The sequence below is a fragment of the Heterodontus francisci genome, chromosome 20 (assembly GCF_036365525.1).
Source record: "Heterodontus francisci isolate sHetFra1 chromosome 20, sHetFra1.hap1, whole genome shotgun sequence".
Classification (NCBI taxonomy): Eukaryota; Metazoa; Chordata; class Chondrichthyes; order Heterodontiformes; family Heterodontidae; genus Heterodontus; species Heterodontus francisci.
This window is the reverse complement of record NC_090390.1, coordinates 63,437,410-63,457,603: the sequence shown is the minus strand read 5'-3', so window position 1 is coordinate 63,457,603 and position 20,194 is coordinate 63,437,410. Positions and strand designations below refer to the sequence as shown.

At 41.0% G+C, this 20,194-nt stretch overlaps 1 protein-coding gene across 2 annotated transcripts in view; it reads left to right on the top strand.

Annotated features, from left to right (window-relative positions):
• The window catches only part of dclre1a (DNA cross-link repair 1A (PSO2 homolog, S. cerevisiae)), a 55,072-nt gene that overhangs the window by 3,094 nt on the left and 31,784 nt on the right, over positions 1–20,194 (top strand). For both annotated transcript variants that reach the window (XM_068052946.1, XM_068052947.1), the window contains exon 2: positions 17,559–19,199. In XM_068052946.1, the coding sequence (XP_067909047.1) occupies positions 17,559–19,199 (1,641 nt within the window). The remainder of the gene's footprint in view (positions 1–17,558; positions 19,200–20,194) is intronic.

Genomic DNA, 20,194 nt, shown 5'->3' with positions numbered 1-20,194 from the left:
CAGCAGAGAAGGTTAGGGGGAGACTTGATAGAGGTGTTGAAAATTATGACAGTAATTGGTAAAAGAACCAGAGGTCACCTGAGGAAAGAAAATTATGATCCACTTGTTATAGCTAGGTGAGGTGGGGGGTCTCGGGCTCTCCTTTCGCTTTCCCTCTTGTTTGACCGCAACAGTGTTTATTCCTTTTTAAAACAGTTGTTGTGCTTACCACCTCAGTGAGTGTTTTACCTTTTTCCTCTAATGTGATTGCAAAAGAACCAATTGTATAGATTTTCTTGAGTTTAAACAAGAAAGAGGTAAGTTTATTACACTTAATATTCTAACCCAATTTAAAAAGATGCGACACGTTCACACGAGAATCACACATGCACATGCAAATAGATTACAGAGGGAAACAGAATTAGTGGTTGGATTAATGTCCAGAGTAAATGGAACTTAAATACAGTCCTTGCCAGTCAAAGTGTACTTTGGTTGGCTTGCTTTGCTCAGAGTTTTCCTGAAGGCAGAATTGGTAGTTGATTCTCTACCCTGGTTGCTGGCTGTAGCGGTCTGTAGGTTTGGAAGGTCCCCAGTTGCGGCCATTTCTTTCCTTGATATTTTCTGGGGAGAGAGACACAGGGGAGCAGCCGCCTGCCTTGTTGCTGTATACTCAGTTACTGCCTGTCTGCTGTTTCTGTGACAAAACTTTCAGTTTTTTCAGAGATAAGCAAGCAGTCACATGGTTCTATCAATCTCCTTTGTTTTTAATGAGGTCCAAAGTCTAAAACACAAAACTCCTCTTAGGTGGGGTTGCCAGTGTGTACCCCCCGGAGGGATGTCTCCATGTATGAATGCAACAGGATGAATTTGAATGGCTCGCTAACAAGGATCATCTGGCTAATCTACTCAGTTAGCCAAAGCATCGTTCTGGCTGGGCTTCTTGTTAGACTCTTTGTCTCCAGTCCAATCTCCTGGTGTGCCAAATGTAAATTGCAGTGGCCTTCCTGGCTGCTAGTTTTTAAAAAATAAAAGTTAACATGTAGGATTTTTCCCATTAAACGTTTCAGGTAAGTTTCTAACTGATGAAATTAGTATGTTCCATTTGGTATATAGGTTTTCCCTGACACACTCAACCAAATTTGGATGCTGCATTTATCTGCTGATCCATTGCGAAGCCTCAATTCTATATAATACCAATTAGCTTATTCTAATTAATCTATAAGTGCCTGTCCTTAGAAGTGGCTCACTGCTAACTTAGAATCATAGAAAGTTTAAGGCACAGAAAGAGGCCACTTGGCCCATCGTGTCTGTGGCAGCCAAAAAACGATCCACCCATTCTAATCCCACTTTCCAGCATTTGGTCCGTAGCCCTGCAGGTTACGGCACTTAAGGTGCATATCGAGATTCCTTTTGAATGAATTGGGAGTTTCTGCCTCAACTACCCTTTCAGGCAGTGAGTTCCATACCCCCACCACCCTCTGGGTGAATAAATCTTTCCTCATCTCCCCTCTAATTTTTCTACCGATCACTTAAAATCTATGCCCCCTAGTCACACCCCTCTGCTAAGATGAATAGGCCCTTCACCTCCACTCTATCCAGGACCCTCAAAATTTTGTACATTTCAATCAGATCTCCCCTTAGCCTTCTCTGTTCCAAGGTGAATGACCCTAGCCTATCCAATCTTTTCTCGTAGCTGCATTTTTTTTCAGTTCTGGCAACATCCCCGTAAATCTCCTCTGTACTCTCTCTAGTGGAATTACATCCTTTCTTTAATGAGGTGACCAGAACTGTACACAGTACTCAAGTTGTGGCCAAACCAATGAGTTATACAGTTCCAGCATAACCTCCCTGCTGTTATAATCTATACCTCGGCTAATAAAGGAAAGGATTCCATATGCATTCTTAACCACCTTATCGACCTGTCCTGCTACCTTCAGGGATCTGTGGACATTCACTCCAAGATCCCTCACTTCCGCTACACTTCGCAGTATTTTCTCATTAATCATGTATTCCTTTGCTTTGTTTGACCTCCCCAAATGCATCGCCTCACACTTCTCCAGGTTGAATTCCATTTGCCACTTTTCTGCCCATCTGACCAGAACATCAATATTAGCCTACAGCTATCCTCCTCGCTATCTACTACACGGCCAATCTTTATGTCATCAGCAAGCTTCTTGATCATGCCCTCTACATTTATGTCCGAATTGTTAATATATACCACAAAAAGCAGGGGACCCAGTGCTCAGCCTTGCAGAACGCCACTGGAAACAGCCCTCCAATTGCAAAAACAGCCGTCAACAAATTACCCTTTGTTTCCTGTTACTGAGCCAATTTTGTATCCACCTTGTTGCATTTTCCTGCATCCCATGGGATTTTATTTTTTTAACCAGTCTGCCATGTGGGACCTTGTCAAAAGCCTTGCTAAAATCTATGTAGACCACATCAACTGCACTACCCTCATCTATCTTGTTGTTTCTTCAGAAAATTCGACCAAGTTATTCAAACAAGATCTTCCCTTAACAAATCCATACTGACTATCCTTGATTAACCTGTGCCTTTCTAAGAGACAGTTTATCCTGTCTCTCAGAATAGATTCAAATAATTTGCCCACTACTGAGGTTAGACTAACTGGCCCGTAATTATTCGGACTATCCCTCACTCCCTTTTTAACCAGAGGTACAACGTTAGCAGGTCTCCAATCCTCCGGCACCACACCTGTATCCAGTGAGGACTGGAAAATGATGGTGAGACTTTCTGCTATTTCCTCTCTTGCTTTTAACAGCCTGGGGTACATTTCATCTGGCCCTGGTGATTTATCAACTTTCAAGGATGCTAATCCTATTAATACTTCCTCTCTCCCTATGTTAATCACATCCAATACTTCACACCCCTCTTCCTTTATACAATATCTGCATCGTCCCCCTCTTTTTAAAGACAGATGCAAAGTATTCATTAAGAACAATACCAACATCTTCCGCCCCTACCCATAAGTTACCTTTTTGGTCTTTTATGGGCCCTATGGTCTCCTTAGTTATCCTCTTACTCTTAATGTATTAATAAAACATCTTTGGGTTCACCTTGATTTTGGTTGCCAATATTCTTTCATGCCCTCTCTTTGCTTTCCTAATTTCCTTTTTGATTTCACCCCTCCGCTTTCTATATTCCTCTCGGCTTTCTGTACTGTTGAGTCCTCTGTGTTAGACATAAGCTTTCCTTTTCTGCCTTATCTTACCCTGTAAACTCCTGGACATCCATAGGGCTCTAGATTTGGCCGTCTCACCTTTTTTCTTTGTGGGAACATGTTTAGTCTGAACCCCTTGAATCTCCCCTTTGAATGTCTGCCACTGCTCTGACACTGATTTACCTTCAAGTAGCTGTTTCCAGTCCACTTTTGCTAAATCACTCCTCAGCTTGGTAAAATTGGCTTTGCCCCAATTGAGAACTGTAACTCCTGTTCTATCTCTGTCCTTTTCCATAATTATGTTAAAACTGACTGAATTATGGTCACTACCACCAAAATGCTGTCCCACTGCCACTCTTTCCACCTGCCCAGCTTCATTTCCTAAAACTAAGTCTAAAACTGCACTCTCTCTTGTTGGACTTGCTCCATACTGGCCAAAAAAGTTCTACTGAATGCACCTCGAGAATTCTCCCTCAATTCCTTTCACACTAATACTATCCCAGTTAATATTGGGGTAGTTAAAATCCCCTACTCTTACTGCCCTATTGTTCTTGCACTTCTCAGAGATTTGCCTACATATCTGTTCTTTTGTCTCCCTCTGACTGTTTGGGGGTCTTTAGTACACTCCCAGCAGTGTGATTGTCCCTTTTTTGTTCCTTAGCTCAATCCATATGGCCTCTTTGCCAAAGCATCTCCAAGGCACAAGTCAGGAGTGCCTTGGAATACTCTCCATTTGCTTGAATGGGTGCAACTACAACAACACGCAAGAAGCTTACTACCACTCAAGACGAAACAATCTGCTTGATTGGCCCCTCATCCACTGATCTGAAAGTTCACCATTGTGTACTGTTGCTCTAACTCCTAAAACCACAAGCCCCACCATATGGAAGGACAAGGGCAGAGGATGCATGAGAACACCACTGCTTCCATATTACTCTCCAAGTCATACACTATCCTGACTTGAACATACAATATCGCCATTCCTTCATTGTAGTTGGATGAAAATCCTGGAACTCTATACCTACCAGCATTGTGGCAGCACGTTCACTACACGGCCTGCAGCAGTTCGGGAAGGCAGCCCACCACCACCTTATTAAGCAATGAGGGATGACCAATGAATGTTGGCCTTGGCAACCACATCCTGATAATGAATAATTAAGCATTTCCTTATGGTCTTTGAGTGAAATACCAATTTGTGATGAAATATGGACAATTTTTGGCTCAGTTAACTCTGCTAAATTTATTTCCTGGAAGACCCTTGCATCTGGTTGAATGAAGACTGTAGTCTCATCAATCTGCCTTGGTTTTGAACCAAAAATCAGAGAACAGCGTGTTAACCCACTACACCCTCGCTGATTTTTCTAAAGCCTTGTTTGTGTACTGTTGTTTTGGTTAGGGAAAATAACACCCATTTTTTAATGCTTCAAAGGTATACTTACTATAATACTTCTATTAATATTTGTATAGCTGTGAATGTAATAGCTTTTGGTGTGAATGTTCTCTTGATTGTGAGTGGAGTCTTAGAGTCCTTTGTATAGAACTGTGTGTTAACTGAGCAGTGCTGTAGTATGTGAGGGTAGTTAATAAGGTATTGTCTTCTGTAGTCTGAAAGTACTGTAATGAACTGAACAAAATGTCCCCAATATTAAAAAAAAACTAATAATTAACATATGTGTGACATCTTCTAGCCAGTTCTTGATTTCTGCCATGCTGATGTGTTGGATGCTGAATGGAGGGTAGGTTTTTCTAGGGGTAAATATAGGCAGTAGATGATCAGGGGAAAAAGAGAATAGTGTACAGTTAGTGTACGTACCTGCAAAAATAAAATCAGCCTGTGACTGAGACTTTAGAGGAATAAAATCCTGTTTTCCTCTGTGTAGATGCTGAGACAGTATCTGCAGGTAACCAGGCAACAGATCACTGAGCCACTGCCATCAACACTGCATGTTCCTTTGTTGAAAGTATTATTGTGGGAAATGTCTCTGGCATTTGATACTTTTATCACAAATTTCCAGCTAGCCAAAAGACTTGTTTTCGCTGCAGTTTGCTGTGGAGATAATGAGTAAACATGAACTGGTAAATCATGTTAATGATATTTTGAAATGCGTCACTGGCATGATGTAATATGAGGATTGATATTTTTCTGAATCCTTGATATAAATAATCAAGAGATAAAAGTTTATATATTTGCCAGTGGATAGGAAAGGAAATTATAGGGGATGTGTGTTATTAAAATGCAGGTTCAAATTTAACATAATAGGTGGTTCAGTTAGGAGAATCAGCTAAAGCATGTTTAAGCGATGTCCTGGCAATCCTCAGTGAACCTGTTTAGTCTGTAGCACTAAACTTCCAACATTAATATGTCCATCAAATAGCTGTTGGAGGCATCTCTGAATTACAGCAGAAGTGATTGATGCAAAGAGAAGCATCTTTTTGTGCACTTTTCTCACAACTCAATTAAGCATAAGACCTATCACAAACTTCGATCTAAAAATTTTCTACAGCTAGCAGCAGAGTTGTTTGATGTGACATTACATTGTATTTGTGTTCTTGGTCTGTTTCTGTGCTATAAATGCTATGTAATAGTTCAGGAGTGAGAGAGCAGGAGGAAAGCTGAAGGGGAGGACTGATTTGATGCTACTCAGTACTAAAAATTGACGTGAGATCGCCCTGTACGCTTTTCTAATTCTAATATATTCCACCCAACCTTATTACAAGGTTCCCATTTTTAGCACCAAGTCAACTTGACTTTGGCTTTTGATTTTTTTTTTTCATGCTACATTTTGTACGTTAAGTTTGCAATCTCACATAAGGGGAACAATACTTATCTTCCAGAAAATATGTTGCAATGAAGATAGAGTGTATTTGGAATTAATATTTGACAGATGTTACTTTATATGGTAGAATTTTCAACCCACAAAAAAATTAGCTGATACTCCCATTCCCACTTAATGCATTCTTTTCAAAGGTTCAGATCACAGCTGATGTTTTTCAAAGCACAGTGCCAGAGTTTCAGAGAGCCTTAGTATTACTAATGTTCTGCATCATTCCATACCTGTTTAACTGATAAATGAAAGACGGTATTTAAAGAGGAGCAAATTCTCCCACTGTCAAGATTGTGCTTTTGGGGTATTTTGAAATAGTGTATAAATTAATGCATCTAGAATATATCAGCATCTACTATAATGCAAAAATAATTCCTATAATATAATTTTAAAGTATGTGTATTCAGTGTTGAGTACCAAATAAAGCTATGCAAAGCATAAATACTATTGTATTAAATATTTCAGGTAGATTTCACCTACATTCCATCTATGAAATAAATGTCTGAGGTCTAGAATGATACTAGAGAGATTTTAGATACCTTGGTAATTTTGTAAGGTCCATCTGAATGACAGGAAAAAAGGTAACTTTCATTTATTACAGAAGTGCAGTTTTACTTAATAGGATGTTAATATCTCATTGGAAAGCTGTCGCTCTAAGCAGTTTTTTAAAAAATGTGTGAATTATGTGGCACATTACATGAACTATGATTTTGGTAAGAAATTTGCTTTTACAAATTTCATAATATTGTCTTAGATGTAGGACAGTGAGAGTCATCACCTCTTAAAGATATTCAGACCAGTCAAGGGAATGAACTGACAACACTAAACCCAAGAAGATATTTATGGTAGACCCAAATTTGTAACAAATGTACAACAAAGTGAAATTTGTCTTGATTCCCCTTTAAAGTAAGATAATCTTTTAGTGTGCTAGCAGATCTTGTGGTGTTGCTTTAATTAAGTCAGCAGTCTTACTCTTAAGTTAAAAATTCTGGGAATTGTACACACACATGCATTTTGTTGTACATTTTGGAACTTTTCATGCCTTTATGATTTTGGAAACCATAATTCCAACACTTTTTTTCAACTTAGTGAGAATCCAAGATGCCGGCAAAAGGGATTTTCAAAAAAATCGGAGTCATTTGCTTAGTTCCATTTCTTTTTCAGTAGTTTTCATGATTGCTCATTGTTTTTATATCTCCTTATTTGTTAAAAGTCTGTGTACTTCCTTCTAAAAGGGGCACCTAAGGGTCCAGTATGGTCACTAGACTAATAATCTAGAGGCACAGGCTAATTCTCTGGGACACAGGTTCAAATCCCACCATGGCAGCTGGTGGAATTTAAATTCATTTAATAAATAAAAAGCTGGAATTAAAAGCTAGTCTCAGTTTCATGGTATTATTACTATCATCGATTTATTGTAAAAGCCCATCTGGTTCACTAATGTCCTTTTAGGGAAGGAAATTTGCCATCCTTACCTGGTCTGGCCTAAATGCAACTCCAGACCCACAGCAATGTGGTTGACTCTTAACTGCCCTCTGAATGGCCTCACAAGCCGCTCAGTTCAAGGGCACTTAGGGATGGGCAACAAATGCTGGCCTGCCAGTGATGCCCACTTCCCATGAAAGAATTTTTTAGAAAGTGGATGGCTTGCATGTGGCCATTTCACAATGGAAGTATGCTGCCCATCATTTCACTTAGGGCTTTTCAGCAGGTGTCCAGGGCACACACCAGTCATTAGCACTAAGCCCACCGCATAGGCAAATTGGGAGCCTAACAGCCGTTTCAAGCCCCTTTGCCAGATTGGTTTGTGAATGACCGTAGCGTGCACTAAACATGCTGTGGTCAGTTTCTTCAGATGCTTAGCAGGTAGGCCAGCGGTAAAGGAGCTGCTAAAGGCTACCACTTAGAGGAAAGTTTGTCTAAAGGCAAAATTTTAACTTATTTGGATTCAGGCTCAAGATCATTTGAGGTATAAAATCTCCAAAGAAGAATGTATACTCGATGGAGGAAGAATGAGGGTTTAAAGGAAAAATAAATTCCTTTTTTTGAAAGAAAATCTGGAATAGTGCTGGTTTAGTATCTAAAGCCTGCAGTTCTAAGACTTTAATAATATATTGTATTATGAAGGTGCTTCCATTTTTAAATATTTTTTGAGGACGTGTTCAAAAGACTGTGGAAATGCTTGAGGTGCTGGACTTGTGTTTTTTTTAAAAGGTCCACTGGAAGGACACTTGGCACTTTGTTTAAAAACAAACACTTACTAGAAGTCACATGTCTTAAGCTAAGTAAACAGCAGGAGCCTTGCTGACTGTCGGAGTTGTTTACAGAGAAGTGATATCTAGATTTATGGTGGTCAAGAGTTGGTTTCATTTTTGGATATTGTTTGGAGTTCAGTTGGGTTGTAAGCCTGCTAAGAGAGACAGGCTACCAGCTCATCCTGTTCCACCTCTTGGAGAAACCCTGAGAATCCAGTGTGAGAACTGGAGAAACTGATGCAGTATTTCTCCTGAGATGCATCTACAAGACTTCCTCTTAACATCTCCTGAATGAACTACTTCAGAAAAAAATCCCAGTGACCACCGCATGTGTCTAGTGACACCTGTCTACGTGTACCTGGAAAATTCCATATCTTATCCTTTTTCTTCAAGAATTAACAAGTATTTGGCCAAAGTATTTTTGTCTTTGTAAAGTTGATCTCTGCAGAGAATGCTTCTTTTAACCAGTGTGTGTGCACGTGTGTTGGGTTATTTAGAAAGGAATATATTTATACTTTCATATTTCAACCTGTGTATTAATAAGCTTTGCATCTTTATTGAATGAGTCTTGTTTTATAAATTAATTTTGTTTATTAAAGAAACCTGGTTGGTGGATTTTTATTCTGAAACTAGAATAAATTATGTAATTGGCCATATTGATAACTGGGTGAAACATTTAAATATATGTTGTGACCTGTGGAGAAGTGGAAGTAGAGAAAGACAGTACGCTCCTCCATCCTCTTGTAACAGTTGCTATTCAAAAGGTCTAATATATGCAAAGGTAGATGCTAAGTATGTGCTCTAAGTCACAAGGTTTCCAGGTTCAAGTCCCACTCCAAGGCTTGAGCACAAAAATTAATGCTGACGCTCCAGTGCAGGACTGAGGGAGTGCTGCACTGTCGGGTGCTGTCCTTCGGATGAGAGATTAAACTGAATCCCTATCTGCCTGCTCTGGTGGATGCAAAACATCCCATGGCTCTAATTGAAAAAGAGCAGAGGAGTTATCCCTAGTGTCCTGGCTAATGTTCATATCTCAATAAACATCACAAAAACAGATCATCTATTCGTTATCCCATTACTGTTTGTGGGAGCTTACTGTGTGCAAATTGGCTGCCACGTTTCCTATATTACAACAGTAACTACACTTCAAATAGTATTTCATTGTCTGTAAAGTGCTTTGAGACGACTGGTGGTCGTGAAAAGTGTTATATAAATGCATTTTTTTCCTTTTTAAAGAAGATATTTAGTATTAAGTTAAAGAATGCATCTTGAGGGTTAGCTGGAAGATTTGTAATTCAGTTCCATATTTTCATTCTATAATATTTATCTGCACTTAATTTTTTGTGGAAACACATTAGGAAGGATACTTTTGTACCAGACTTGTGAAGGAATTCGGAAAGCCCTCTACTTCAGCCTGAGATTTAAATCTACTTTTAGTTTTACAGAACTGTCATACGATCTTATTGAATAAATATAATGAGAATTTCTTGATATGGAAAACTATGGTATGGCTTTAGTTTCAATCCAAAAGGACTGAGTGTTCTTCATATTTTCCATCCTTACAGGGTGAGAGCATTCAAGATTTTACATGCAGTGCAATTAATGTCTGCTGCTGTAGTTTTTGCAATATATCTCATTTACTAGCTTTTTTTATGGTCTTCAGTTGTTTTATTTTCTCTCCATTATTTGCCCCTGCATCTTTAGCTTTTCCTAGCCTAATATAGAACTGAGACATGAAAGTTATGTAGTCAAATAAGAGAGAATTTGAGTATAGCCTCTTGTTTGGCCTTGGCTCATTGGTAACGCTGATTCAGAGGCAAAAAGGTTGTGAGTTCAAGTCCCACTCCAGAAACTTGAGCATAAGGTCTTAGGTGACATTCCAATGCAGCATCGATGGATTGCAAATGCGCCACACTGTGAGCCCTACTGACAATCTTAAATTGGTTGTCAGCGTAGTTCTTCGCACACTGGATTATTTAGTAAATGTGATTCCGCGATTGGACAACATCTAATGTTGGACACGGTGTTGCTTGGCTGTTAACTGTCAGTCACCGTAAACTGGTGCATTCTCCATGTCAATGCCTCTACCAATCGGAGTTCACTTGCCAACCAATCAGTGCTTTCTTCTCATGCAGAATAAATTGTTGTTTTCCCTTACATTGGTTATTCTGGTGGATCGTCCTGAGTGCAAGACGAAAAGCTTTGACAACATGTCTGTATTTTCAGCAATACTCAAGTTCTGTACTAAGAAAGAACAGAGGTGTTCTCCCTAATCTCCTGGTCAAAAGTTATCCTTCAACCAACATCACTAAAGCAGCTGGTCATTATCTCATTGCTTGCTGTTTTTGGGACTTTGCTGTGTGCAAATTAGCTGCTGTGTTTCCTACAATACAAGAGAGACTACAGAAGTACTTCATAGGCTGTAAAGTGCTTTAGGACATCTCTGAGATTGTGAAAGGTGCTATATAAAGCAAGGTTTTTTTTTAATTTACGAAACTTCACTTTGACTTAAAAGAGCCTGCACGTTTACAATGATCAGTGGTTGTGAATGGGGAAAGAGTTGATGGAATCCTATGATACAGTGATGCCATGCTGTTAAATTACACAAACAGTCAATAAACCTCTACTTTATTTAGCATAAATCTCGTCTCATACTGGTGTTATACCCACTTGACCAGCACAATTGAACTGCTCTGAATATCATCCCAAATTTTTTGTACACACTGCATATTCAATTTTCTTCCAAAATTCAGTGTCACTGCATCAAGGCACTTTATTTATTTATTTATTTATATTGTTCATTTATGAGATGTGGGAGTCGCTGGCTAGGCCAGCTGTTATTGCCCATTCCTGATTGCCCTTGAGAAGGTGGTGGTGAGCTGCCTTCTTGAACTGCTGCAGTCCATGTGAGGTAGGTACACCCACAGTGCTATTAGGGAGGGAGTTCCGGGATTTTGACCCAGCAACAGTGAAGAAACGGCAATATAGTTCCAAGTCAGGTTGGTGTGTGACTTGGAGGGGAACTTGCAGGTGGTGGTATTCCTATGCATTTGCTGCCCTTGTCCCTCTAGTTAGTAGAGGTCACGGGTTTGGAAGGTGCTGTCTAAGGAGCCTTGGTGTGTTGCTGCAGTGCATCTTGTAGATGGTACACACTGCTGCCACTATGCATTGGTGGGGGAGGGAGTGAATGTTTGTAGATGGGGTGCCAATCATGTGGGCTGCTTTGTCCTGGATGGTGTCGAGCTTCTTGAGTGTTGTTGGAGCTGCATCCATCCAGGCAAGTGGAGAGTATTCCATCACACTCCTGACTTGTGCCTTGTAGGTGGTGGACGGGCTTTGGGGAGTCACTCGCTGCAGGATTCCTGGCCTCTGGCCTGCTCTTGTAGCCACAGTATTTTATATGGCTACTCCAGTTCAGTTTCTGGTCAATGGTAGCCCCTAGGATGTTGATAATGGGGGATTCAGCGATCGTAATGCCATTGAATGTCAGGGGGAGATGGTTAGATTCTCTCTTGTTGGAGATGGTCATTGCCTGGCACTTGTGTGGCGCAAAAGTTACTGGCCACTTATCAGCCCAAGCCTGGATATTGTCCAGGTATTGCTGCATTTCTACACAGACAGCTTCAGTATCAGAAGAGTTGTGAATGGTGCTGAACATTTTACGTTTTAGAGGAAATCAAAGCTCCGGTGAGGAGGGTGAATATAACCACATTCAACCAAAACTATTACATTTAAGAACATTATGATGAAGATGTAGTAATATGGTTATTTTGGCTAATGTAATGGGTTTGAATTTGATGTCTTCATTTATTCGTGGGACTGAGACTAGCAAACTGAGGATACCCTACTCTATTGAACAACATTACTCAGGAAAAAAATAAATTCTGGTAACTTAAGCATAATGCGACCAATGACACTAGGACTAAAATCAGAAATTAAAATTGACAAAAGTCAAACATATTCACTTACTCTGCAGAACATGGGCCCAGAACTTCCTGAAATTAGCACCGAAACAACAGTTAATCACAGCCTAATTTTCTACACACACTATCATGAACATTCAGGTGTGACTGATTGATTTATTCCTGTGTTATGCAATGCCTGAATTTCCTCTTCTCATTTATGCTAATTCAGTTTTGGAAGCTTTCAGGCATGATCTCTACATTATCACATTGATTTCTGTTTTTATTTTTAAAAAAGTTCTTTTTATTCAGAACCTGCATTAAGGTTCATCGTAATCCTCTGAAGTTCAGATACTTAGGAACTCCATGCACCTCACAATTTCTGGAAAGAATAATCACTTGCCTTTCTGTTGGATTTAACAATCCACACTATCATAGAAGAGCAACAGAAATAGAAAGCCCAGAAAGTGAAGTGCCATGGACAGAGACATATTATCCCCCTAGAGAATGCTGCTTGTCCTTTGAGGACAGGTCAGAGTAGCTGTGTGCCCAACAAATTGCTTGTTAGCAACAAAGTCATTGGCTGTCTCGGAATTACTTTGAGTAACATGCTGCAGGATATGGACTGTTGCAGTAAAGGTCATCAAGCACCTGAACTTTTATGGTTCCTTTATAAACAGCAATGGGATCTTTGCCATGTGAACCAGGGAACTGCATTTGGTAAATTACTGATGCCCTCTTCCCAAAGGCTATGGAGTTCAATCAAATATGGCATATGCATGGCAGAACAAAGAGAGCGTCATACATTTGTACAGACTCGCTGATTTCCCCACTGGACAGGGGGTAATCAACAGAATACACATCGCTCGTTTCTGTATGAGAACCTTGTGAGTTAGATCAATCATTCACTCAATTGCATATAGTGCACAGCACCCGGCAGTGGATTTTACACGTGCACCCCCAGCATGCAGAGAGCTGGGGGAGGCTGTGGCATAATGGTAATGTCACTAGACTAGTCACCCAGAGCCCCAGGCTAATGTTCTGGGGATATGGGTTCGTTCAGATCCTCCCACAGCAGATGGTGGAATTTGAATTCAATTAATAAATCTGGAATTAAAAAGCTAGTCTAGTGGTGATCATGAAACCATTGTTGTAAAAACCCATCTGGTTCACTAATGTCTTTTAGGGAAGGAAATCTGCCGTCCTTACCTGGTCTGGCCTACACGTGACTCTAGACCCACAGCAATGTGGTTGATTCTTAAGTGGCCTCTGAAATGGCCTAGCAAGCCACTCAGTTGTCTCAAACCTCTACAAAGTGTAAGAAACAAAATTAAAGTGGACAGACCACCTGCCATTGACCTACGCACCGGAAACAACAGCAGCAAACCCAGCCCCGTTGATCCTGTAAAGTCCTCCTTACTAACATCTGGGGGCTTGTGCCAAAATTGGGAGACCTGTCCCACAGACTAGTCAAGCAACAGCCTGACATAGTCATACTCACAGAATCCTGTTTTGCAGACAATGTCCCAGACACCACCATCACCATCCCTGGGTATGTCCTGTCCCATCAGCAGGACAGACCCACCAGAGGTGGCAGCACAGTGCTACATGGTCGGGCAGGAGTTGCCCTGGAAGTCCTCAACGTTGACTACGACCCCCATGACGTCCCATGGCATCAGGTCAAACACTGGCAAGGAAACCTCCTGCTGATAACCACATACCACACCCCCTCAGCTGATGAATCAGTGCTTCTCCATGTTGAATACCAATTGGAAGAAGCACTGAGGGTGGCAAAGGTACAAAGTGTACTCTGGGTGGGGGACTTCAACGTCCATCATCAAGAGTGGCTCGGGAGTACCACTACAGACTGAGCTGGCCAAATCCTAAAGGACATAGCTGCTAGACTGGGACTGGGTCTACGTCGGGAAGTGAAGGAACCAACAAGAGGGGGAAAACCTACTTGACCTCGTCCTCACCAATCCACCTGTCACAGATACATCTGTCCATGACAGTATTGGTAGGAGTGACCACCACAAAGTCCCATCTTCACACTGAGGGTACCCACCTTCGTGCTGTGTGTCCCTACCACCGTGCTAAATGGGATAGATTTCGAACAGATCTGGCAACTCAAAACTGGGCATCCATGAGGCGCTGTGGGCCAACACCAGCAGCAGAATTGTATTCAACCACAATTTGTAACCTCATGGCCGGCATATGCCCCACTCTACCATTACCATCAAGCCAGGAGACCAACCCTGGTTCAATGAAGAGTGTAGGAGGGCACGCCAGGAGCCGCACCAGGCATACCTCAAAATGAGGTGTCAACCTGGTGAAGCTACAACTCAGGACTACTTGCATGATAAACAACATAAGCAGTATGCGATAGACAGAGCTAAGCGATCCCACAACAAACAGATTAGATCTAAGCTCTGCAGTCCTGCCACATTCAGTCATGAATGGTGGTGAACAATTAAACAACTGACAGGAGGAGGAGGCTCCACAAACATACCCATCCTCAAAGATGGGGGAGCCCAGCACATCAGTGCAAAAGACAAAGCTGAAGCAGTTGCATCCATCTTCAGCCAGAAGTGCTGAGTTGATCCATCTCAGTCTCCTCCTGAGGTCCCCAGGATCACAGATGCCAGACTTCAGCCAATCCAATTTACTCCATGTGATATCAAGAAACGGCTGAAGGCACTGGATACTGCAAAGGCTATGAGCCCTGACAAAATTCTGGCAATAGTACTGAAGACCTGTGCTCCAGAACTAGCCATGCCCCTAGCCTTGTTCCAGTACAGTTACAACACTGGCATCTACCTGGTAATGTGGAAAATTGCCCAGGTATGTTCCGTGCACAAAAAGCAGGACAAATCTGACCTGGCCAATTACCGCCCTATTCCTGATGATCAGCAAAGTGATGGAAGGGGTTGTCAACAGTGCTATCAAGCAGCACTTGCTCAGCAATAACCTGCTCACTGATGCTCAGTTTGGGTTCTGCCAGTGCCACTCAGCTCCTGACCTCATTACAACCTTGGTCCAACATCAAGGCAGCATTTGACCGAGTATGTCATCAAGGAGCCCTAGCAAAACTAGAGTCAATGGGAATCTTTATGTCGTCATTGTCGACAGGAATAGTGCCGGAAGACTGGAGGATTGCAAATGTTGTCCCCTTGTTCAAGAAGGGGAGTAGAGACAGCCCTGGTAATTATAGACCTGTGAGCCTTACTTCGGTTGTGGGTAAAATGTTGGAAAAGGTTATAAGAGACAGGATTTATAATCATCTTGAAAAGAATAAGTACATTAGAGATAGTCAGCACGGTTTTGTGACGGGTAGGTCGTGCCTCACAAACCTTATTGAGTTTTTCGAGAAGGTGACCAAACAGGTGGATGAGGGTAAAGCAGTGGATGTGGTGTATATGGATTTCAGTAAGGCGTTTGATAAGGTTCCCCACGGTAGGCTATTGCAGAAAATACGCAAGTATGGGGTTGAAGGTGATTTAGAGCTTTGGATCAGAAATTGGCTAGCTGAAAGAAGACAGAGGGTGGTGGTTGATGGCAAATGTTCATCCTGGAGTTTAGTTACTAGTGGTGTACCGCAAGGATCTGTTTTGGGGCCACTGCTGTTTGTCATTTTTATAAATGACCTGGAAGAGTGTGTAGAAGGGTGGGTTAGTAAATTTGCAGATGACACTAAGGTCGGTGGAGTTGTGGATAGTGCCGAAGGATGTTGTCGGGTACAGAGAGACATAGATAGGCTGCAGAGCTGGGCTGAGAGATGGCAAATGGAGTTTAATGCGGAAAAGTGAGAGGTGATTCACTTTGGAAGGAGTAACAGGAATGCAGAGTACTGGGCTAATGGGAGGATTCTTGGTACTGTAGATGAACAGAGAGATCTTGGTGTCCAGGTGCATAAATCCCTGAAGGTTGCTAACCAGGTTAATAGGGCTGTTAAGAAGGCATATGGTGTGTTAGCTTTTATTAGTAGGGGGATCGAGTTTCGGAGCCACGAGGTCATGCTGCAGCTGTACAAAACTCTGGTGAGACCGCACCTGGAGTATTGCGTGCAGTTCTGGTCACCGCATTATAGGAAGGATGTGGAAGCTATGGAAAGGGTGCAGAGGAGATTTACTAGGATGTTGCCTGGTATGGAGGGAAGGTCTTACGAGGAAAGGCTGAGGGACTTGAGGTTGTTTTCGTTGGAGAGAAGGAGGAGGAGAGGTGACTTAATAGAGACATATAAGATAATCAGAGGGTTAGATAGGGTGGATAGTGAGCGTCTTTTTCCTCGGATGGTGATGGCAAACACGAGGGGACATAGCTTCAAGTTGAGGGGTGATAGATATCGGACAGATGTGAGAGGTAGTTTCTTTACTCAGAGAGTAGTAAGGGCGTGGAACGCCCTGCCTGCAGCAGTAGTAGATTCGCCAACTTTAAGGGCATTTAAGTGGACATTGGATAGACACATGGATGAAAATGGAATAGTGTAGGTCAGATGGTTTCACAGGTCGGCGCAACATCGAGGGCCGAAGGGCCTGTACTGCGCTGTAATGTTCTAAATTCTAAATTAATCAGGGGAAAAACTCTCTGCTGGTTGGAGTCATACCTAGCGGAAAGGAAGATGGTTGTGGTTGTTGGAGGTCAATCACCTCAGCTCTAGGACATCACTGCAGGAGTTCCTCAGGGTAGTGTCTTAGGCCCGACCATCTTCAGCTGCTTCATAAATGACCTTCCCGCCATCATAAGGTCAGAAGTGGGGATGTTCGCTGATGATTGCACAATGTTTAGCGCCATTCGCGACTCCTCATACTGAAGCAGCCCATGTCCATATGCAGCAAGACGTGGACTATATCCAGGCTTGGGCTGATAAGTGCCAAGCAATGACCATCTCAAACAAGAGAGAATCTAACCATCTCCCCATGACATTCAATGGCATTACCATCACTGAATCCCCCACTATCAACATCCTGGGGGTCACCATTGACCAGAAACTGAACTAGACCTGCCACATTAATGCTGTGGCTACAAGAGTGGGATCAGAGGTTGGGAATTCTGCAGTAATTAACTCACCTCTTGACTCCCCAATGCCTGTCCACCATTTATAAGGCACAAGTCAGGAGTGCAATGGAACACTCTCCACTTGCCTGGATGGGTGCAACAACACTCAAGAAGCTCGACACCATCCAGGACAAAGCAGCCAGCAATCGAGATGCTAACAAAAATGTTTGATCAATAATGTCTGTTATCTTTAAGGAATGAAAACTACAAGAGATCATTCATTCAAAGTAATTTAAAATTATATAAATGAGAAAATTGTTTATGTATTTTGGTCATTACAAGCAGATCCTTTTAAGACAATTCATTGCATTATTAAATTGATACGTTTCCATAATAAATGAATTCACTTTACTATTTTCAGAATGTCCAGATGGCTTACTCTGTAATAATTCTATTCCAAAACACTACAAACGCTACTCCCACTTGCTGCTTGCTGAAAATAGAGCTTTGGGCCAGAGTGATGTTCAATCCACACTTCTCAGTAGTTCAGTGAGAGATGCTCTTGCAGTTTCACTGGATCTTAACAATAATCACCAATCCTTGCAGAACAGTCAATCTAGACCAATTGAAGAACGTCTGACGAACAAAAATCAAAATGCCTTCCTACAGCTAAAATCTCCTGCCATCAAAGCTACAAATAAAAGCTCAAGTAAATTCAAAGCTGTAAGAGCAACAAAAGGAAGGACTACCCCTTTTGAAAAAGTTTCAAATGGAGATTTGTCCACAGCATCGCCTAGTAACCTACACAGAAGATTGCCTCGTTTAGCATCACAGTTAACAACAGAAGTAGAACCTGGGATTAATATGGATAGATTGCTTAAAGAGGTGGGAGTTAATAGTACAAGAGCACAATTAAAGAGTTTTTCAGAAGATGAATCTACTTTTGTCCTTGCTTCAGAGATCGACCATAGTAAGAATGCTATCAGTTACTCTCCACTATATAGCGATGATGAAATTCCAGATCAAAAGGGGTTACCTTTTACAAGGAGAAGATTGTTTCATGGTCAAACTATTAATCATAGTTGTAAACTTGAAATTGACACTTTTTCTGACTCTGGGGAGCTTAACCATGGGCAGGAGTTAGGTTGTAAATCTAGTGCACTTAAGGACACGGTCACAACTGAAGTTGAAACTATTGCCATTAATTCAGATTCCAGTCTATTAACTGACAATGCTAATATTCTATCTAAAAATAGAAAATATATTGCAACTCAACCACAGCAGGCAAAAGCTATATTATCAGCACATAACTGGATTCCATTGGATAATGGGAAGATTGAACAGGTGAATAATTGGTCACAGCTTAATTTAACAGAATCAAACTTGACTAAATTGGAACCAGTACATTCAAGTTCTGGTAGTTTACTAGAGCCTCTACAAATTAAACAAGAACCAACTAAATCATTCCAGGTTACTCCAACTGCTATTGTGCAGGAACTTTATGACTACCAAACAAGAAAAGGAGAGAGAGAGAATTCTGGTTGCTCTATGAAGACATCATTGCTTGACACCCAGCACTCCTTAGTTTTGCCTTCATTGAATGCTGTGAAACAAGGAAACTCTCATTCTGAGAATCTTATTTTTTCACAAAGCATTGGAGTTCAAAAGAGTGGAACAAAGACTTTGGAAATGGCATCACTGGGCTTGTTGGAGAGAGGCCCCATAAAAATCCCCAAGAGAAATGCTATAAATAAAGAATTAAAGCAAACTGATATTGGTGTTTTCTTTGGACTTCAACCAAAAATCAAGGAAGAAAAAGAATGTCCAAAAAACATACCTCAAGGAAAAACAAAGGAGTTGATTTCAGAGGTTTCATTTAATGGAAGCAGGCAAAGGAAGAGGAAAATAGAAAGCTCTGTAAGTGATGAAGCTTCCATAGGCACTATAGATAAACTTCAAGCAGAGCAAGGTGATGGACAACAAGGAAGAGCAAAAAGGCAAAGAAGTGGAGTAAGCACGTACAAAAAATATAAGCAGTGCCCTTTCTACAAGAAGATTCCAGGTAACTCATCAATTTATATGAAAATTACTTTGCTCGAGACCAGTATATTTGCTTTGGATGGTAGCCAGGAGTTAAATTAGAAGTAACTCTGTCGTGGTATATTTGTGTAACATTGAAGAATGTAATTTTATATGTTTACTGCTTTCTATATCAGGATCTACTTATGTTTTCATTTTTACAAGTATTCCAGAGAATCTAAAGTTTACAATAGTTCTCCATTTTAAACTGACTAACCACCCTTATGTCCCGCAACAAATAGCAGGAGTAACTTTTCAGATGCCGATGAAATCGGTGCTGGTTAACTGTTAGTCCATTAGACAAGATGGAACAGATGTAAATTGTAAAATTTGGTCAAGGAGATTTGCATTTTGTTGCCCCTATTAAATTATAACATTGATTAAATACATGGAAGTTTCAACATTGAAACAAGCATTCAACCCAACCAATCCATGCCACCATTTACCCTTCTTACAAGGAAATAGCCCAAATCCTGTTTTGTCATTCATTCATCTAATCTTCAGTATTAAAATACCTGGAAGTGAACGCTACAGATTCTTAGTTCTCTGTGTAAAGAAGTTTTCTGTTGATTTTTCTTAATCGCTTGAAATTCATCTTGCATCTATGGCCCCTCGTTATCGACCTGCTGCATTATAGAATAATACTCCGCTTCTATCACGTCTGTTCTATAATCTGCATTCTGTTGAAAAAGAACTTCAATTTTTCAAGTATTTATATTTTGTATTTCCTAGGTAGATAAATCTGCATTGTCCTCTTTCTGAAACTTCAGTGGAGACTAATTCTCACTGCATTCTTTCTCCTCTCCTTTCCCCCCCCCCCCCCCCACTTAACACACTGTCCACTCGAGCTCTGAGGAGGGTATAACAGAAGAAATGCTAGAATGTGCTTTTCTGGTTAATACAAACCTGTTGCAAATATTGTACATAAACTTGGAAGATGTAGTGTTTATGATTACACCAAGAAAATAGGAACCAAAT